General features: G+C 36.0%; 1 protein-coding gene across 1 annotated transcript in view; it reads left to right on the top strand.

Annotated features, from left to right (window-relative positions):
• Positions 1–10,403: 10,403 nt before the first annotated feature.
• The window catches only part of LOC106062527 (whirlin-like), a 52,502-nt gene continuing 39,676 nt past the window's right edge, over positions 10,404–23,229 (top strand). The window contains exons 1-7 of the mRNA XM_056042633.1: positions 10,404–10,633; positions 12,866–13,133; positions 14,142–14,342; positions 15,294–15,503; positions 17,508–17,633; positions 19,336–19,541; positions 21,958–22,000. Coding sequence (XP_055898608.1) covers positions 10,404–10,633; positions 12,866–13,133; positions 14,142–14,342; positions 15,294–15,503; positions 17,508–17,633; positions 19,336–19,541; positions 21,958–22,000 — 1,284 coding nt within the window. The remainder of the gene's footprint in view (positions 10,634–12,865; positions 13,134–14,141; positions 14,343–15,293; positions 15,504–17,507; positions 17,634–19,335; positions 19,542–21,957; positions 22,001–23,229) is intronic.

Genomic DNA, 23,229 nt, shown 5'->3' on the forward strand with positions numbered 1-23,229 from the left:
ATAAAGATCCGCTTATGAATGAAAATACTTATATGTAAAAGCATGATATATTTTAGAAGAAATAAATGGAGGTTTTGTAATTTTAATCTCACTTTCCTTTTAAAAAACATTTAACTCTTTCTCTCCGTTATTATTCAACACGTTCTGATGAAATCAACGTTGGTATCGTCAGTTAGGAGAGAAAGAGTTAAAATGCATATTTTAGTTTTTAAAAGTGTTCATTTTTGAGTTTGTAGAGGGTAAGGCCCTTGGTAGTCGGTTTGTCGTAAATCAGGAGCTGTATTTACAAACTTCCAAGCATGCTACAAGCGTACACTTCTTCATCACGACATTTTTGCCAACCGTAAAAATGCGATAAAAAAATGTTAGAAAAAAACAACAACCAACAAACAAACAAATCTTAAATATTTCTGACTTCTTTGGAGGCCTCCTTCTTTTAGAGTCTCCCTGGGCTGTAGCATCACGCGCCCTTCCTTAGATCCGGCCTTGGAGGTAATATAAAGTATGAAATTCAGTCTTTAATTAAAAAAATAAGAAATTCATTATTTACTGATATTAACGATAACGTATGAAATGTGCTTACGCTATAGCAAGATTGAAATTCAAGAACAAAATAAATCTTTATGTTACTGTTTCTAGGTGAACACCTTCATGCATAATATACACACAAAAAAACGAACAAACATGCTATTTGAATGTGAAAATGTACTTCTGCATAAACGGCAGAAAGGTTTCTTTCGAGATGTTCACAGATGGGTAAACAAATGACTTAGTAATTAACATGCAGTCTTGATTGGCACAAGGATAAGAGCTGAACCTTTTTTTTTATTTAATGGAACGTCTGTAACTTATAAGTTAAGAAAAGATAAGAACTATTGCTGATCGAGTTCTTACATTGAAATGTAAAAAAAAATGTTACAAACATTATAGGAGGGGTAAAAATGGTTTGTAAAAAAATCTTTTTGTAACTGCGATTGATTCCTAAATGAAAATAATGTGAAATTACTTTAAAAGGTCCGTGATAAGTGAGGCTTAGGTCTCTAATTAACATACACGACTAGATTAATACAAGGATACGCCTTGAAAATACTAACCTTTTTTTATGTATTTTGTATGTTAAGATAATAAGATATATATGTTAACCAGAATCCTAGTGCTATTAGAGCATGGAATGGGTTGCCTGAGTCAGCCAGGAAAACCAATGCCTTAGCAGAGTTTTAAGTCCATGATAACATGCTTGACTAGATTGACCAAGGGACACGCGTAAAGCACTAGTGGATCCAGAACTTTGGACTGGGGGGGGGGGGGGCGATTTTTTTTCAAAACCCTAACCCTAACGCCCAGTAAACCCTAACCCTATGCATAAACGTGCGTACAGCACACACACATACACACACACACACACACACACATATATATATATATATATATATATATATATATATATATATATATATATATATATATATATATATATTTGAGAATAAAAAAAAGCAGCATTTCTCAACCTTCGGCGAAAAAGAAAACAACTGGGGCAGCGCTTTAAGGTTCTCTTGTGGAGTTCGGGGCGAAGCCCCGACGCCAAAAGCGTTTTCTTGCTTTTTTCACTACAAAAACGTATTCTCCTGACATCTACAGCTCATTATTCATCAATGGAGTTCGGGGCGAAGCCCCGACGCCTTAAGCGTTTTCTTGCATTCTTCACTGCAGAAAAGCATTCTCCTGACCTAAAGCTCATTATTCATACTATTAAAAAAGGCCCTTTCGAATAATGTTGTACTTGAAAAATATTCTAATATGAATTTATAGGCCCATAATACATTGCAAATAAAACCGATTTTTTCCTTGAAAAGATAGGATACCCCACGTATTTAGATTTTTGCTTTGAGGATCGCCGCCGAAAAAAAAAACTTATTCGATAAATAGTATTCAAGAAAACTGTAGTATTAATTGTGAGTTATAGTTCCAAAATTTTTAGCTAGAAAAATATCAGATTGAGTAAAGGTTGGGAAAAGGCGACTATAACTATAATATTTGAGTTTAGAACTCATCTCAATCATGACTCTTATACTGAAAAATTTCGTTTGAATTCTAACTTTTCTAATGTCTTTCTTCAAATAATTATGATAAATTCATGTGAAATTACAAAAACTCTGTCTAGAAATGGGAATGGCGGTAGAGTGAAAACGATTAATCCTCGCTCCTTTAATAATTTCTGCTAAAGATTGCATTTGTATTAAAGAATAGGGGTGGGGCGACTCGATATAAGAATTTAATAGTATATATAAATTATATTAATGACAGATTTTTTTAATTTTGTAATTTCATAACTATAATACAAAAAGAAAAAGAAAAAGTCGGCCGAGTGGGGGGGGGGGGGGCGATCGCCAGTGGCGTAAAGTAAGGTCTGTGTTTTTATAAGATAAAATAAAGGTTTTTATCTTATCTTATCTGGTGCCATGTGTCCATCAGGAACTGAAATAAAGCGTGCCATTCAATTCAAGAGAAAACGTTAGAAGACTCGACCACAATACCTTCGTACCGGCATCTGGTATCTTTATCATTTAACCTCGCCAACCTGTTAAAAATCTCTTGACAGTTTGAAAAGAAAACTTGGTAAAGGTTTTATAAAATAGGACACATTTTTCATTCAAGCTTTCAGAATTAAGTATTTTAGCTTTAAAGAACAACAGAAGAAAATAGATAATGGAAGGTTCACAAATCTATACATATATTCACTTGTTACGTTAGCTATACCATTTGTAAACCATGACATTAATAAACACTACCCAATTCGGAAATGGTGTTTACAAGAGAAAACTAAAAAAAAAACGAATCCCAATGGAATTTCTGAAGGGTTGAATGGCACTCCAGGAATTTTAAGTAATGGATTAGAGAAGGTGCTGGGGGAATGATGTAACAGGAGATCGATCTGATAAAAGTTTATTGGATTTAACTCATTCACTTCAATACGAAAATGTAATGCACCATAATCTTAATATAATGTATATAAATCGAGGTCATATTTAACTGTACAAATAATAGAGAAAGAAACTAAACACTTTTAAACAACGATTATAATTAAATAGTTTTAAATGACAGTATAAACACATACTAACATGTTACGTTGTAACATACATATTATACTTACGTTCCTTATCATAAACACATAAATGCCATAGAATAAACATATACATGTCATAGCAAAGTATGTACATACCGTAGCATAAACACAAATATGTCATAATATAAACATATACATGTCATAGCGTAAACGTATGCATAGCTTAATATGGAAACATATTTGTTGTAGCATAAACACATGCATGCCATTACCCACAATTTGCACATATCGGTGGGGTACCTACCGAATACAATATAAATATGTAAATAAATATATATATATTTTTTTTTAGAAAGCAATATCAGTTATGGTCCATCTGAATAAATACAAAATTATGGAGTAACCTAAGTTCTTTGTGCGCGTTGCCATTTCTAATTCAGATCTGGTTTGGGTTGAATAAAACGTATAATTTTATGATTTGCATATAGATCTACTTATTGGAGATTCTCGCGATATACTAAACATAATGTCGAAGATGCTAAATTGAACTTCAAAATCGTCGACTATAATAAAAGTCGAAACCAGAAGAATATATAAAAAGTTGTTTCTGCAGTGCTAAAACGTACAACAAAAATATTATCATGTAACTTTTTAAAAGCAAAGCTTATCACCCCTTAACAGAGACGTCAACACAGACAGACAGACAGACAGACAGAGTAAGTTGAAATTAGCTTTGTAAAAAAAGAAAAAAGACAAAGCTTTATAAAGGAGGGTAGAAAATAAATATAAAACAAAGTGAACTTTGAACAAAATAGGCCTATAAAGTATTACACGAGAAATGTTAGCAGATGATAGGCTGTAGAATTACACATGTTAATCACATACTTCTCAGCAGAAGTGACTTTTTCACAAACTTATTATGCACGAAAAAAAGAGCGTATGCCTAATAGTCTTCCAAAAGTACTAAGTTAAATGAATCGAATCTTTTTGCTTGGAAATGTTAGTCAGTCTTCCTTTTCTTAGTATCTAGTTGGGACTTCAAAGTCTTATCTTATATAATACAGACGTTACTTCAAAAAAGAAGCTTATTTCGTCCTACGCGTCATGCATTCAGTCATGCACTTTAACCAATGACTTAAATTCTGCCAAGTCCCTGGTTTTCCTGGCTAGAATTATTAGAACCACATGATATCAAGAATTTAACTCTTTCTCTCCGTAATTAATTTCCTCGTTCCGATAGAATGATTCATTTCGCTCATTTGTATTTCACTCTCCTGTTATGATTAAACTTCAATAACTGTTTTTGTTTGTTATCAGTCAATGTTTTATTTGGTATCTAATCACAGGGGAATGCTTGCTCTTTTTACACAATACAAATTAAAGTTGAAACATCCAAAAGTAAATTTAGTTTAATGGGGTCAAATCAACGTTGGCATCGTCAACTAGGAGAGAAAGAGTTAAAGGAGACACTTTATTTTAATTCTTTTAATCATTTCTTTTTTTTTTTTTTTTTACATCGCACACAGAGTTAATGATTAAGTTCAACTTCATGACGAGTCGAGTTATTACATACGTGTACAAGCTCATTTTTTAAAAAAAGTACAAAGCTTATATAAACTCAGTCTGTCTGTCTGTCTTTCTGTCTGTCTGGTAAAAAAGTTTATATGCGTTATTTCTACATGTCTCTGATACCTGCATTTGATTCAACATATGATCAGTGTTAAATTATAATTATAACTATTCATCGTTCTGACAATTTTTGGGGGGCCCTACGATTCCTCAGGGCCCTAACCTTTAGCTTATATTGCCTACGGTAAATCTATCTCTGAACGTAGGCTATAATCTTCCTTATAAAAATGTTTTAAAACTGTAGTTCAACATTGCTAAACAGTACTCTTACGGAATTCCAAGACACGTAACTCTTCTTTTTCTTACAAGCGTGATTCAATCAATGAGTTGCTCGCCCCTTTACCGAATGGGGGGCTTTAATTAGCAGTGTGTTGAATGGCTTTATGTGAATTAATAATAAGGCCATGAAACGGTCAGAGTCGTAGCTTGCACTGAAGTAACTGGACTAGCCATTTAAGTACATCTAAGAGATGTAAGACATAAACCAGTCTTCATAGTAGGCCTCAACACTGAGCTGCCACGTCACTGCCCGTGGGCAGAGGAGACCAATAGCTCGTTGCCAGGTGCAGACCTATGACGTGGCAAAGAGCTATTGGTCTATACTGCACAAGGTTGCTACGTTGCAGGCCAGTGTTAAGCCCTTTATGACGATTGGTCTCGGTTTAACGCTGTCATTGAATTATTTTACAAGAATGACACCCGTTGACATTATGTAAAGAAGGAATGTTTGGCTGAGTAGTATTAATCAAGGTGCTGGAGTTCGAATCCCTATCTGGCTGAGCCAGCGCCTAAAGACAGCACCGAAACCAGGAGTCCCGGGTTCGAATCCTGATGAAGACTGAGATTTTTAATTTCGGAATCTCAGGGTCTAATGAGTCTAAACGCGCTAGTGTGTAAATGTACATACAATACATAAATGTTACTTCTTCTTCTTCCAGCCAGCTTTTTGCTGCGGAGCTGTGAGCTCTTTTGCAGACTGTGCCAAGGAAAATAGTGTGCTGTTTCCCTCGGTTGTTCAGCACTGCCGTACAGGGTGTTGGTTATGTTGGGCTGTTGCGGAAGTAGGGTCTGCCTAAAGGTGGATTAGGAAGGGGCATTCGAAGAAGATATATGTTACACTCATTTAATATACATATTTTATTATTGCATAGTGTGATAACAGCAAAGCACTAATGAAATAAATAGCTAGGTTTGTGGTATTACAATCGATCGAGAATGTAAAATCGGCGTCTATTACTTTGTACATTAAGTTGAATCTATTTCTATGGATTTGCAATTTTATATAATTTCTATTGTATATTCATACTTGAAATACTGTGTGTGTGTGTGTACTGATTTTGTGATTCCAGATTGAGATATTACATTATACAGCTTCAAACAGTAAATTTCTGTTGGTTTATCCCCCTTTCTACTAGCCCTGCTGGTTGTTGTGTCACCAGACTTTGCGCCTGGAGATTTCGATTCAATTAAACCAAACAACTCCAGCGCTACAAGGAGTTAGTGGTGGAGAAGCCATGCCTGAAATCCACCTACTGAACGGCTAACAAGCAAAGATAAGATGAATGCTTGTGGGGAAGCCATGCTTGAGATCCACCTATGGAACGGTTAACAAACGAAGATAAGATGAATGCTTGTGGAGAAGCCCTGCTTGAGATCCACCTATGGAACGGTTAACAAACAAAGATAAGATGAATGCTTGTGGAGAAGCCCTGCCTGAGATCCACCTATGGAACGGCTAACACACGAAGATAAGATGAATGCTTGTGGAGAAGCCCTGCCTGAGATCCACCTATGGAACGGCTAACAAACGAAGATAAGATGAATGCTTGTGGGGAAGCCATGCTTGAGATCCACCTATGGAACGGTTAACAAACGAAGATAAGATGAATGCTTGTGGAGAAGCCCTGCTTGAGATCCACCTATGGAACGGTTAACAAACAAAGATAAGATGAATGCTTGTGGAGAAGCCCTGCCTGAGATCCACCTATGGAACGGCTAACAAACGAAGATAAGATGAATCAATTATAAAGGAGTGACCTAGTCCTACAACCACTCCTTCTCCTTCATCGGAAAACAAATCGATACTATACAGTTGTCGACACGGTTGAAATACTTCAAGGTGAGTCCAGTGAGATATAGTCACAAACATCTTATAATGTGAGGGTTGTTGTTTTGTTTTGTTTTTTTTGTTTTTGGTTATGCCATTATCAACATTCCGGTGACCTCTTATGGACGTAACATTCTCATGTAAAGGAAGTGAACTCCGTGATACAATGTAGATTCTTGTAAATTAGGTCATTTATTGGATTACGTGTTTATTCATTGGTGTGACCTGATTCAGGATTTTACGGATAAATCTGTGTCTGAACGATACAACGTTACTGAGACGAGTCATTCTAAACTGTCATAAAATAGTATTACTTGTTCTACATGTAGACTTTCATCGTGTGAATAAATCTACAGGTAAACAATGGACGAATGGCTCCAGATATAATATCCGTATTATTTATTAGATTTATTACATTGCATAAATTGCGTACATTTTTTTTGTTACTAAAATATACATAAGAAATATTTATTTTTTCAATAATTAAGCAAAATTTAATTTATAGTACAGCACTTTCTTTCTTTTATAATATGGTATGTTTTTACATATTAGTATTTTTTTTTGTTTATTCATTAGCGTATTTTTATTAAAGCTTTTCAAAAAAGGGGCTCCACAAAAATTCTACCCCGGGGACTCCATATATTTAAATCCGGCCCTGTTAAATCAGTTATAGATTTCTTACCCAGAAACAGCCATCAACAGGAGCCGTAACTTAGGCCTATACACTTCCTACTCACTGTCTACAAAAAATCATGTGGTCCTCTACCCCCACCCCACACCCCATAGCCGAGTAAAGAAAAAAGGTCTAGATCTAATAGATTTATGTTAACATATGAATCACTAAGTTTTCTATATAAAAAACAAATAATTGTACAATAATTGAACAAACATATATTGTATTTCGAAGTGTACGCAGGTTAGACCGGAGACGTGGTGGCTGAGTGGTAAAGCGTTTGGCTTCCAAACGATGGGTCCTGAGTTCAAATCCTAATGAAGCCTGGGATTTTTAATGGGTACCTGACATTAGATGGGGAAAAGTATTATTATTTCCCCATTCGATGAGGACTAATGCAAAGCTACTAAAGACTGCTACAATTTAAACTAGGCATTATATAGAAAGTCCGGTGGTTGAGTGGTAAAGCGCGTGGCTTCCCAACCGGGGGTCCCAGGTTCAAACTCCCAGCTCTAAAGGATACCTGACATTAGTTGGGGAAAGTAAAAGCGGATGGTAGTTGTGATGACCAAATGACCTTTACATTAACTGCCCTATAGAGTGCAATGTCTGAAAGGGGAACTTTACAACCGTACTTAATTATCAAAAGTCCAAACCAGTGGAAGAACAAGACTGATGTTTGTATTTTTCTTAAAATTATCATTTGAATTACAGACGTTCATCAATAAATAAGATAATTATGTACCCTTTGTGTGTCTATGTGTCAATCTAGTCATGCATGTTATTATTAAAGACATCCACCTTGTTAACTTATTTCAAAAAAAATAATAATTCATGAATTATAAACTTATTTTAAAACTTAAACAGTAACCTGTATAGCTTTCAACGTTCCTACTTTACATGCCACACAGTCGTTGACCTCATTGAATAATGGTACGATATGGCCTAATTTGTGCCGTTGTACCATAAAATCTAAATCCACATCTGCCATAACATTTTTTTTTGTTTTTTTTTTTGCTGATTCAGGCAACCCGTTTCATGTTTAAATAGCACTAGGGGAGTACTAGTAAGAATTTGGTCTAGCATGTCGAATAAGAGACCATTGGCTGAATTGTATGAGGAAACAATGCTTTAGTGTTTTATTTATTAATTCAAACGTTGTGCCCTGTGTTTTGTCATTGAGACTCTCTGCATTTAGGGTCAATCAAATGTGAATATTCGTTGGTTGTAAATCTCACGCATTTATTTTGTGTTCGTTCTAGTTTCCTATGATCTCAAACAGTAGAAGCATATTCATATTAGTTTAACCAAGGTGAAATAGCATTTTATCCTGTATTAATCTAAAGGGGACTAATTCAGCTTTTAACGCTACCACAATGAAGTACAATTTCTTTCCCTTGTTCGAGATACCAATCAAAAAAATTATTTGCTAGTTAGCTAATTGGTTAATTGTTTAAATTGAATCGTGTGTTGTCTGGTAAAACAAAGAACTGCACATTTTAAGCTTGTTCCCAGATTGGGTGTGGGAGAAATAACAGGTACAATTTTTTTTTTACCAGACAGACTTAATGTAAACTTTGTAATAAAAATATTTCTAATTGCACAGATCTATTATTGTTGGTATAGATCTATTAAAAACATATTTACATAACTAATCCAAATTAATTGACACATCTACACTTCATATAAGCTTCGTTTTTTTTTTTAAAGTAATTTTTAAATTTTTTCATTGTTTTTTTCTTTTTATTTTTTAAAAACTTTATAAGTAAACCTCAAGCTCTGTTAGCAAAGAAAACCCAGGTATATCAATACATCTGTACTCAAATATGTTAATACAGTAAAAAGAGTCTTTGCAATTTCAACTTAAACATCTCTCATAAGACGATACACTTTTGCTACAAGGCCAGATATCGATTGTCTGGCCATAAGAAAAGTGCATCGCTCAAATTGTCGATCAATTCACTGCTGTGTATGTAATGGTTGCTTTGCTTTTGTAGATATGTGCCTTGACTTCGACAATTAATCAAGAGATGTCTGAGTGTCTTGTATTGGATTAGTATACAAGTTCGGTGCAAGGTGGTCTTCCCACGAAAGCTTGTTATCAATGATGACGCCTAGATATTTATATGATTTTACTTTCTTAGGTTTCAGTTATTTCTCTACTTCTTTTCCACAGCTATAACATCAACTCACTTTGTCTACTACAATGTTTGTACACGTTTTTTCTCCCACACACATTCTCGGATCAAGATGAAACTTCATGAATCAATAAAAAAAATAATTAATAACTATATATGGATTATTGGTTATAATTGTTTGATACCAACATGGGAAATTAACTCCTCTAGTATTCCCTGATACTAAATATGTCTGGGTTTTTCACCTTTAATAGTTGTACGTGACATTTACCCCTCACCTATTTTATTTCTATATTCCGACTTTTAAAGTTTATATAATTGTACTTTATAATGTGTGAAGTAGTGTAAAAAATTATTAGTATTTAACTATTTTGTAATTGCAAGTTCGGAGTTCCTCTCATTATACATACTTTATATTGTCATTTAAGTTTTATATTTTGCTTGTTTTATTTATATTTAAAAAAATTTTTTTTTTTGTTTTTTCGAAATTTATTTTCTAATGCTTCTTTTTTTATAATTGATTTATTCCATGATTTGATAATTTAACCGCTCTAGTCGTGACTTTGTTAATCATTTCATTTTAACAAGGCTTTTGTTACTCACATTTTTAAATATTCTTGATACATTTTTAAAGTTATCCTCAATCATAAGTGTATTTTATTATTCAAGGATGCGACACCAGACGTCACTTTTTCCAATGACATAAACGAATAAGCCTCTTGGAAGGGCGAATAGAATTAAATCATGGCCTCTTTGAAATCCAGATCGACGGATTACTTTCCGAACAGGACCATGGCGCCCAGCATACGCCAGCTTCAGGAGGCGCTCTACACACATCTGGATGATCTGGAGAAGAATGTCTTCATCGAAGCGCTTAGCTCCTACGGAAGGAGCAGAGATGTCTTCGAGCTGGTGAATGCGCTCAAGAAAGTTCTTAACACGCCGGCGAAGAGAGAGTTGTTTCCCTTGGTAAAGCGAGTTATCAAACATGAAGATGTGGATGCCTTTGATTTGTTGACAAGGTGAGTAAATCAAACTTAGGAAGTAGGGATCGGTATATAGTTATGTTTAAAATTAATCACCGTCAGCAGGGCCGGTCCTAACAATTGCGGGGCCCTATGCGAAACTGATTGCGCGGGGCCTAGTCTGGGTGGGAATAAGGATTATAAGTGAAAATTAAGATGCTGTATTAGAAAATAAATTTGTCTTTGAATTGTATTCATTCTTTACTAAGTACAAAATTGCAATCTAATAAACTTTACTTTACGATCCTTGCAACCTATTGAATATTTATATGCCAGTGACTATGAAAGCAAATAAAGTATTGGAACTTCCGATTTAGGTAAAAATTCGCCGATTATTACATGTTATTAAATGAAAGCTGACAATGCCTTTTTTTCTTTTATCGCGCGTAGGATTGGCGTTTTTCGCAATGAATGACACCCACAAATGAAAATTTGGCTATTTTTCAGATTTTTAATGAGTTTTTTTTAAGGAAATTAGAATTCAGATTTCCAGGAATTTTTCGTAAATATTTTGCTTTTTAATAACAACACCTAGAATTAGTGCGGGGCCTATGAAAGCGCGGGGCGCACTGCGACCGCATAGGTTGCAGTGGCCTAAGACCGGCCCTGACAGTCAGTAGAAATTATAGCTCGTTTTAGAAACAAACTTGGTCATTTGGAATTATAATCATCCCTTTTTAGAATGAATTTTTAATTAGAACAAACTTCGTCGGTAGGAATTATATTATCTATTTTTACAAAGCTTATATCAACTACCTCTGTCTGTCTGTATGTCTGTCAGTCTGTCTGTCTGTCTGTTTGGTAAAAAGTCTGTACACGTTATTTCTCCTACATCGTTCTCGGATCAAATTAAAACTGCACAATTATTCAATGGCATAGACATGACATGAATCGATAGATTAACTATTTTGTTTGATACAAACAAGGGAAACTAACTAGTCACTATTCACACACATGGCAAAATTTTTAGGGTTTAGTCCCCTTAAATAGTTGTTAACGCGATTTCTGCCTCACGCATTCTCTGATTGAGTTGATACTTTAAACATTTATTTATTGTAAATAACAAAACATGAATCAATTTAAAAAATAACAAATTAGTCAATTATTTAATTATTGGTAATTAATTATTTTGCTTGAAATCCAATAAGGGCAATAACTAGTGCACTATTAATAGATATAGTTTTAAGGGCTAAGTACTTTTCCTTTAGATAAGCCTTTTTTTTTTTAAAGGATTTTTTTTTATATTTAGTTTATGAAAACAAATTTAATCATGAGAAATCATAGTAATCTCTTTATTTGACATGTTGTTACTTATCGTGTAAAGAGCAACTCAGTCGCCATTTGCCCTCACTGAGATAAAGGAAATAAGTAGCAGCAGACGGCCCCTGAGAGAAACAGTTGAAGAGAAATCACGAAGGCCCCCCCCCCCCAAAAAAAAAAAGCCCTTGCCGAAGATGGTCGCAGAAGACTTAGAGAAAACTTAAATAGACCTGTCGGACAACAGTATTGTCTGTATTAGATGTGACAAAATAGGCAGGTCGCAACTCGGTGGCATTCATTCTTAATCTTTCATATCGAAGACAGTGCCGTTCATTCCTAATAGAATTAAAAACTTGTTCAGTAAGAATCAAACAATGATTTAAAAATGTAACTTGATCTGTAGGATTTAAACCAATCTCAATTTAGAATCAAACCTAGTGGAGCAGTATAGTATTTATCTTATAACCAAAAACTTAATTACATGGACTTAAGCACTTTCTGTATATAATTAAAGTAAGTCAAATTGAGTTCCGTACCATTTCAAATATATAAAACCTAATATGAATTTGTATCAGTGTTGAATGGTCTTGCATTTGTTCATATCGAATGAGGAACCACTAATAGCCAATTTATATAGGCATGAGACATAGTCTAGGCTTTGAAACGATCTGTCCAAATAACCTTACAAAACAGATTTTATTAAAAGAAAATTAATCGCTCTGTAAGTGTATAAGGAGATATTGTCTTTTCAACAAAAAAAAAGTATTTTTAATGTTTTTTCTTGTTTGCTGTTTAGGGACAATGGTTATGCTTGCGCTGGTTGTGTCAAAATATGTAGGTCGCATCTGGGGCTGCATCCTTCATTAATCTTCGACCTCGAAGACAAGCCCTATGATGGAAACTGAAAGAGGACATGTTACCTATTTTGTTGCTTTTTAATATTTTTTTTTACCGCTGACTTTTATTTAGAGATGAGAAACAGCACAGCACATTGCCACGCCCTTATCTGTACAGACCTCACATCGCTGACCTGACTGTCTTAAACAAATCAAGAGCCATGTCCGCTGGCAACAGGACTCCCAGCCAGGCGGGCACAGCCAAGTCCGAGGCTCAAAGATCGTCCACGTCAACGCAGCATCGCTCTAGAGCTAGAAGCAAATCTGTTGAACGCGGTGAGAAGCACAAGACGCTGTCCAGAAGCTCCTCAAAGAGCAACATCCTGGGAGAAATAGTGGAGGTAAGAGAACATGGTATGTCGGACCTGATCTTGCAAATCAATGGCCTAGTGGTCAAGTTGTAAAGCGCTTGACTTCCAAACCGATTGACCATGTTGAATTTATAACTTCGATGTCATTAGCAAAAGTTATTTTTGTAGACAATTTTATGCTGTGTTCCTATAATCCGTTAGTTTTTGTGCTTCACTTTGATTCTATTTTTTGTGAATTTAATTTTATTTATATTGTGTTTCTTGAATGGCGCATGAATAGTAAAGTGTTTTGCATAGACTTATATATACTATATCTAGACTCGACATGGAGTTCTTTTAACACTGCAAAAAATGTCGTGAAAATTTTTAAAAAGCTGAAACAATGCGTTGTTCTGAAAACTAAACATCATTACCTTTCTAAGACAGAAAAGATTGATTGGGGCGACTTCCTTTTGAGCTTAAAAAAGAGTCTCGTACATAAAAAATCTATATGTATAGGTCTGTGAATCGATCAATCGCGGATAAGAATTTGTTTCCGATTTCCAGTCTAGATATAAAATATATAAGTCTATGGCGTTTTGCTTCCAAACCAGGAAATCTCAGGTTCAAATCTCGGTATGACTGAGATTTTAAATTTTGAGATTTTTAGCACGCAATTGAACCCACCCAACTTTGATTTGTACCTGACAATCGTTTGGGCGATTTGTTGTTGGCCACGAGACATTCCCCGCTACTTGTCAGAGATAGAATCACATGATCTTGGCACACTTGCAAGGTCTGAAAAATGTACTTTACTGTACTTGTTTATATTGTAATTCCAATTTTTTTTAATTAAATTAATCAGTTTCATAAGGTGTATGTCAATATTACCGACTACTTATTTTTTTTTTTTTTTTTTTTTTTTACAGTTAGATTTACGTTTGGGAAAGCTAATTTGCATAAAAATAACTGAACATTGTACTATCCGCCCTTAGACAAACTGAGCAAATAGTTAACTATCTCAATGCATTCACTATGAAATATGTTTGTAATCTTTAGATAGACGTCGGAGAACCTGACGGCGAAGATGGGGGCTACGGATTTACCTTCAGGGGAGGAGCAGACATCGGAGTCGGCATCTACGTATCGTCCGTGGACAACGGAAGCAACGCGCAGGTCCGTGGGCTGACGGTTGGCGACCTTATTGTGGAGGCCAATAATATTTCTTTTGCAGATGTGACCCACGACGAAGCTGCCAGGGTAAGTTTTGATTTATGCTAATGCTACAGGATTACAGTTTCTGAAACTTGATTTATTAGGGAGACAGAAAACAGAAGACTGTTTACTGCAACAACGTCCATAGGGAGCTTGGAGAGACCTTAAGTCCAAAGCTATATACCAGCTTACTGATTGGGTTACATCGTACTTCAGGAAAACCAGTGACTTGGCAGAATTTAAGTCATTGGTTAGTATGCATGACTGAATGCATGAGGCGTAGGACGTAGTCATCTTCTTTTTTGAAGTAACGTCTGTGTTATATAAGATAAGATAAGATATACACCAGTGTTTCCCAAACTTTTCCTTTAACGGAACACTTCGCACTTTCGGAGATTTAGCGGGACACATCGCTAATTTGTTTAGGTTGAATTATTTCCTGTTTAAATATATAATAATAATAATCAAACCATATTCTTGTAAAATCACTAAATTTAGAAAGCCTTCAGGATAGAAGACTTAAAAATTGAATACTATCCAAACATAAAATACTGAACCATAATCTTCAAATACAAAAACAAAATCTGACAAAATACTCAGACACAGAGATGAAGGCACATTCCTCGTTCCATATGCTAGGACAAATTTGTACAAATGCTCCTTCTTCCCTAGTGCTATTAGAGCATGGAATGAGTTGCCTGAGCCAGCCAGGAAAACCAGTAACTTGGCAGAATTTAAGTCATTGGTTAACATGCATGACTAGATACATGAGACGTAGGACGCAATCATCTACTTTTTTAAAGTAACGTCTGTATTTTATAAGAGAAGAAGAAAGGTGGCGGGTTACATATTTTATACCCCCCCCCCCCCGGGGCCAAGTAAAAAAAAAAAGGCTAAGAAGCGCAGACGGCGAAATAAAAAATGTACATACTTTAGACTAAAATGCTATTATTACTATTATTAGTGTATTTTAGCGTTTTTTTTTAATCTCTACAGATTATCAAAGCAGCCACAAGGCTCCACCTTACAGTCTCACGCGTGGGTAGGGTACCAGGGAAACTCACCGTCCTGGAGACCTTCACCTGGACGGACCCAAAAGGAAGACCTGTTTCTCCGCCCCTGCCAGGAAGTGGGCTGGCCGCAGGAGAGGATGACGGGAGAAGGAAAAGCGCCACCCTGATGTTGAAGGGGAGCGACGAGAGAAAAGTGAGTCTCACTTGTAGATTTGGAATTGTGAGATTTCACTATTACTAGAGCATGAGATTTCACTATTACTAGAGCATGAGATTTCACTATTACTAGAGCATGAGATTTCACTATTACTAGAGTCTGAGATTTCACTATTACTAGAGCATGAGATTTTACTATTACTAGAGCATGAGATTTCACTATTACTAGAGCATGAGATTTTACTATTACTAGAGCATGAGATTTCACTATTACTAGAGTGAGATTTCACTATTACTAGAGCATGAGATTTTACTATTACTAGAGTCTGAGATTTCACTATTACTAGAGCATGAGATTTTACTATTACTAGAGCATGAGATTTCACTATAACTAGAGCATGAGATTTTACAATTACTAGAGCATGAGATTTCACTATAACTAGAGCATGAGATTTTACAATTACTAGAGCATGAGATTTTACTATTACTAGAGCATGAGATTTTACTATTACTAGAGCGTGAGATTTTACTATTACTAGAGTCTGAGATTTCACTATTGCTAGAGCATGAGATTTTACTATTGCTAGAGCATGAGATTTTACTATTACTAGAGCATGAGATTTCACTATTGCTAGAGCATGAGATTTCACTATTGCTAGAGCATGAGATTTCACTATTATTAGGGCTTGAAATTTCACTATTAATAGAACATGAGATTTCACTATTGCTATATATAGCATGAGATTTCACTATTACTATTGCATAAGCTTTTCCTGCATTTCCCTTATTTCTATTGTTTTTTTTTTACAAAGCTTAAATAAACTCACAATGTCTGTCTGGTAAAAATTTTGTACACGTTATTTCTCCGACACCCAATCTCGAATCAATCTGAAATTTTGCATAACTATTTCTTTTACCTGACAACACAAGAATCAATGGTATAAGCTTCATAGCTTGTCGTCAGAGTTAGTGAACACAAACATGAAAAATAGGTTAAGACTATAGAAAAAATAGCATACAATCTTCCATATTCATAAGCTCTTCACTAGCAGAGTGGTTACCGTGTTGGCCTGAGAAGCCTGAGAAGGCTTGAGCCGTTAGTTCGAATTCAGGTAATTTCCTCCTCTTTTTTTTTATTTATAAATGTCTTTTTATTATTAATCTAGATTTATTACAAATTTACTTACATGACTGATCCATACTAATTGATACAACTATGCTTAATAGTGCTATTAGAGCATAGAATGGGCTGCCTGAGCCTGCCAGGAAAACCAGTGACTTGGCAGAATTTAAGTCATTGGTTTAGATTCATGACCTTTAGAAGGTAATCATCTTCTTTGTTGAAGTAACGTCTGTATTATATACGATAAGATAAGATATAAAAGTAAAAGTTTCCCTTTTCAGACCTTATGGGCTATAGGGCAGATGATGTAAAGGTTATCTGTTTCTGTGGCCTATGGTTAACGAGGGTGTTATGTGGCCATCACAACGACCAACCGCCTTTACTTTTCCCGAACTAATGTCAGGTACCCATTAGAGCTGGGTGGACTCAGAGGCGCCCGAAGATCCCGAAATTAAAAATCCCAGTCTTCACCAGGATTCGAACCCCGGTTCGAAAGCTAAGGGCTTTACCGCTCAGCCACAGCGCCTCCATAAGATATAAGCTTTGTTGATTTTTTAAAAACTGTTTTTGAATATAGTTTCTTATTGTGCCGTTGAAATTAAAACTGGCAAAAGTGATTAGTGTTGAGATTTGTTTTTCACTGGGACACTTACTATGATATTATAATGATATTTTTTTTTTAATTAATGCACATGCGTGCCGTTAAAATCCTTATGCCAGCCACATATTAGAAAGATTTAATGGCGTGTAACTCTAGGTGTATTCCAAATGGTTGTAAGAAAGGTTATCAATAAATGAATGTTAGTTATTCAAACAAAAGTGTTTTAAATACTGATTGAGCCATTAAGGAATCCGTAATTGGAAGTTTATTCAAAGTTTATGTTTAATTAAACAGATTTTAATGATATCTGCTTGTAGGTGAACATTGTCGTACAGAAAGGTCAAGGTCTGGGTATTATGGTAAGAGGTGGCAAGGAGTATGGACTTGGCATCTTCATATCTGGAATCGACCCTTTTTCTGTTGCAGAGAACGCTGGACTTAAGGTTTGAAGTTTAGATTTAGTCTGTAAAATGCATGTAAAATGTTTTACATGTTTCGGATGTTCCTTCAGAGTTGAAGATAATTACTTCCTAGTCCAAACTTCCCGCAGGACGACGGGGGATGGGAGCGGGAAGGGTTTGAACCCGGGACCATCGATAAATCTGAACGACAGTCCAGCGTGCAAACCGCACGACCAGGCAGCCATCCTGATGTCTGAAAGAGATATATTTTGAACGTCTGTAGCCATTTGTAATGTTAAAGAAATGTGTTATGTTTGAGCCTTGTTGTTAAGTTTTAGCCAAGCTGTTATGTTTTAGCCATGCTGTTATGTTTTAGCCATGCTGTTATGTTTTAGCCATGCTGTTTTGTTTTAGCCTTATTGTTATGTTTGAGCCTTGTTGATACTTTTGAGCTTTGTTGTTACGTTTGAGCCATGCTGTTATGCTTGTGCCAAGCTGTAATGTTTGAGCCATATTGTTATGTTTAAGCCATGATGTTATGTTTGTGCCATGTTGTTATATTTGAGCCATTTGTTATGTTTGAGCCATTTGTTATGTCCTGAGCCATGTTAGTGAGGTTTTGTTACTAACAAGATATGTGACCCTTTAAATCAATCTTTTAAATTTGCTAAAAATAAATTTGCGTTTTTTTTAAGTCAAGATCACTGCCATATTATAAAGTGTACTAGATCTATATATTCGCTTAACCAGGATTTCCTATAGGGGAGTGGGGGGGGGGGTAGGCGGGGTAAAAAAACGTTCCATTGTCTATTAATCTAACTTTCATTAGTTATTAAGAGAAAAATAATTGCTCTGTCAGTTGTACAAAGGAGGTAGGAATATTTTTTCTTGTTGCAATTTTTTTTAACTTTAATTTGGTTTAGTTTTTAATTTCTTCAGTAGATAAAAAATAGTAGATGTGGTTACATGATGTCTTTAATAACTTGGTAGCGGCTTACAAGTAGATCAATAATCAGGCACCATTGAATTTAAGAGATTGACTATTATACTCTTTTCGACTGTCCCAGTCTTGCTGAATTTCGTTTCTAAACGTCTGGAAAGTCAAATGCTCTTTGCCTGTATGATGACATATATGCAACCCCAACAACCTGAGGATTTTTGTCCAGGGAGATAGGATTTGATATGTAACCTGAGGATTTTTGTCCAGGGAGATAGGATTTGGTATTTAACCTGAGGATTTTTGTCCAGGAGATAGGATTTGATATTTAACCTGAGGATTTTTGTCCAGGAGATAGGATTTGATATTTAACCTGAGAATTTTTGTCCAGGAGATAGGATTTGATATTTAACCTGAGGATTTTTGTCCAGGAGATAGGATTTGATATTTAACCTGAGAATTTTTGTCCAGGAGATAGGATTTGATATTTAACCTAAGGATTTTTGTCCAGGAGATAGGATTTGAAATTTAACCTGGGGATTTTTGTCCACGAGATAGGATTTGATATTTAACCTGAGGATTTTTGTCCAGGAGATAGGGTTTGAAAATTAACCTGAAGTTTTTTTTCTTGTCCAGGGAGATAGGGTTTGAAATTTAACCTGAGTTGTTGTTTTTTTGTCCAAGGAGATTGAATTTGAGTGTCTCAAGCCAAAACTCACCTGAAGTTTGATGACGATGAGAGCAAATTATTTTGAATAGTTCAAACCTTATTTCAACCCCCCCCCCTTCTTTTTCTTCTACTCTCAGCTCGGAGATCAAATTCTTGATGTCAACGGCCGTAGCTTTCTGGACATCAGCCACTCAGAGGCGGTGAAGCAGCTCAAGAAAAGGCGTCACCTGATGATGACAGTGAGGGACGTGGGTAAGATTCCGTTCTCTAAGACCACCATCGATGAGACGGGATGGATAGAGAGCACCAAAGTGGAGTCCTACGAGAAGAGCTCATCCAGCAGGTTTGTTTGGTATAGGACACTTAGTGTTAGTAGTTTGTAGAGAGACGCACCACAATTGACGGGCTTTGAACGCGACTAGTGACGTCATGACTTGCTTTGAACGCGACTAGTGACGTCATGACTTGCTTTGAACGCGACTAGTGACGTCATGACTTAGTTGGGTTCGAGACTACCTAGAGACATTAAAATCAGTTGCTGATATGATTCTTGAGGGATAACACGTATTTATAGACAGACACTCGACTGTGGCCATTAGAGTATTAAACCATCATCTGAATTGTTTAACGTTTTTTTGGACTTAGCTTCTTCACTTGTTACTTTGTGTGAGTCTATGTTCTTGTTAGTTATTCGCATTGAATACACCCGCCCAAGAAGCTCAGACATCTCCAGAGTAATCTGTCCAAGCCAGACAGGCATTCTTCTTCTTCTTCATCGTTCTCATTGTTATGTTGGAGTGTTCATATGAGTAGACCAATACATGAGATGAACTGCGCAGTGGTTTCCAAATCAGGGAGCTCTCCATATAGTTTTCTTTCTATTGGGGTGATTTGGGGCCAATGTCTTATACGGGTTTCTTGGTAGAGAGCCAGACAGCCATGAATAACTACAAGACAGAAGGCTTATCACATCGGATAAAAATGTTTATAAACTGTTTTACATGTTGCGAATGTTCCTTCAGAGATGAAGATAACCTCTTTGTAGTGTAAACCTCTCGCAGGACAACGGGGGGATGGCAGCGGTTAAGGTATGAACCCGGGATCATCGAGAAGTACGTACGACAGTCCAGAGCGCATACCGCACGACCAGGCAGCCATCTTGGATACAATGCTAGAGTATAATTTGACCGGCATTTCTAACTCGATATTCAGGATCGTATTTAGACTTAATAAGGCCCTTAAGCCTTTTGAAATATGTTTTGTTATTTGTAAAATGTTTTACATGTTTCGGATGTTCCTTCAGAGTTGAAGATAGTTTACTTCCTAGTCCAAACCACCCGCAGGACGACGGGGAATGGTAGCGGGCAGGGTTAGAACCCTCGACCGTCGATAAATCCGAACGACAGTCCAGCGCGCAAACCGCACTACCAGGCAGCCATCCGCCTGTAATCAATATAAGGCAATTATTCCTTTTGCTCCTTCTTTAAAATGATTAAATGTATCCATAGAACCATATTTTGAGGACCCCCAAGCAAGTGGGGTCCATAATGTATGGAAAGTCCAGCAATGGAATACATTATCACGAAGTTAGAGATTTTCAGCTATGCCATAAAGAATACAAATAGCTCGCTTTTTTTTTTGGTGTATCAAGTGTACAGAATAAGGGAAGTGTCCATGAGCTATATGAACATTTGTGTGTACTATTTAGCTCCACATAATCACATGTTCTCAACTCTTCCGTTTTTAGCTCATTTTATTTTTAAACTCTAGTTGGTAACATTGAAATTCATTTTAGAGTCCATGACATGTTTAGTTTATCGTTAGAAGAAATCTCCAATAGATTGGAAATATATCGTGGTAAACAAAAAACGCTTGGCTTCCGAACCGGAGTCCGGGGTTCGAATCCTGGTGAAGACTGGGATTTTTTTCTTTCAGGATCTTCGGACGCCTCTGAGTCCAAAAAGCTCTAATGGGTACCTGATATTACTTGGGGAAACGTAATGGCGGTTGGTCGTTGTGCTGTCCACATGACACCCTCGTTGACCGTAGGCCACAGAAACAGATGACCTTTACATCATCTACCCTATAGACCACAATGTCTGAAAGGGGCGCTTTTACTTTAAATAAAAAGAAAACGCAACAATATTTTACTTCTGATATGGTTTTATAGCTGAATACGACACATTGAAAATATGATAATGAGTATATGCAGATTTGAACAAGATAGATAGGTTAAGATAATGCTGATGTGATATGCTGTGTATTATACTAAAATGGATATGATGGTATCAATATGATGGGTAGAATGTGAAGATTATACCACTTAGTCATCAAATGAATCAAAATAATCTTGAAAACGTTTTTCCACATGTATTAGTTCGTAGAGGCTCTATCGAATTGTATTACTGTAATAAATGTATCTACTGGTTCTACGTCAAAGAAAAAAACAAGATTATCGGGGAACAAAGACTTACTTAAAGATTCACAGGCAAGAAGTCCAATTAAATATTCATGTCCAGTTCCATTTAATTTGTATTACATTCAAGACCAACTGGGAGGTAATCATGGGCAATTGTGATTCTTCAAATGTGAATCTCTTCCATAAGATCTGAGAAGAATTGTCACATGTAGATAGTTTAGTTTGAGGACCTTTTGTAAGACCAACAATGTTAGCTTTAAACCAGATGTTTTATTGTAGATATTAACACTACTAGATATGTCTGTTATGAAGTGATATTACTCTGTTGTATATTTGGCAGACGATCAGCAGATGGAAGCGTTACAGACCTAGATACTCAAAAGGTAACAAACTTTTTAACTAAATATATTTCAATAGTAATTAGATAATTAATACAAAATATCTACATATATAGACCTCGTTGATCAACACTACTGTATGCACTGGCGGATCCAGGGGGGGGGGGGCGGTAGGGGCGATCGCCCCCCCACTCGGCCGACCCCCCCCCCCAAAGGGGGGGGGGCGGACGAACTTTAGTATAGGATTCACACAATTTGTATACGAATTTATTACTTATGTTAAAAATATATACTAATTATTTATATTTCAACCTATTTTTAGATTATTTCGCCCCCCCTTCTAGTATGTTGGCCGATTTGGTGGGGTCGGGAGGGGGCGATGGTATCAATCCCGCCCCCCCCCCCCTTAACTTTCGAGTGGGGGGGGGCGGTCCAATTTATTGGTAGAAATCACAGCCTGATAACAAAATCAATTAAATATCTATATCCTTGTAACTTTTTATTGATATTTTAACCGATCTTTATATTATGTCGTTCCCTGTTTGCCGATTGGTGGGGGGAGGGGACGAATACCTCTTCTGCCCTTCCCACCTAAACCCTTTGAGTGGGGGGGGGGGCGGTCCGTTTTTATTGAGAAATCATAGTTTGTGAACAAAATTAGTTGAATTAATATATAAATTTTATATTATGTCGCTCCCTTTCTGGTATTTTGGCCGATTCGGTGGGGTGAAAAGGGGGGGGGGCGATTGCAAGTACTGCCCTCCCCACTCTAGCCCTCTGAGTGCTGGGGGGGGCGGTCCTATTTTTGTGGAGAATCATAGTTTCTGAATAAAATTAGTTGAATATCTATATAATATAAACTACGTATTGATATGTGACCCATTGTAAATATGTCGTACCACACTCTAATCTCAAATTGTATCATTAGAAAATTTAAATGAAAAAGGGTTGTACCAGGTGGGAGGGGCGATACATGCAATCGCATTTCCCCCATCGGACAAATCAATACTTTTTCTTTTTGTATTATAGTTAAGAAATTACAAAATTAAAAAAATCTGTCACTAATATAATTTATATATACTATAAATTAAATTCTTATATCGAGTCGCCCCATACCTATTCTTTAATGCCAAATGCAATCTTTAGCAGAAATTAGTAAAGGAGCGAGGATTAATCGTTTTCACTCTACCGCCATTTCCATTTCCAGACAGAGTTTTTGTAATTTCACATGAAGTTATCATAAGTATTTTAAGAAAGACTTTGCATTGGAAAAG

This window comes from Biomphalaria glabrata, chromosome 9, assembly GCF_947242115.1.
Source record: "Biomphalaria glabrata chromosome 9, xgBioGlab47.1, whole genome shotgun sequence".
In the NCBI taxonomy this organism is placed as follows: domain Eukaryota; kingdom Metazoa; phylum Mollusca; class Gastropoda; family Planorbidae; genus Biomphalaria; species Biomphalaria glabrata.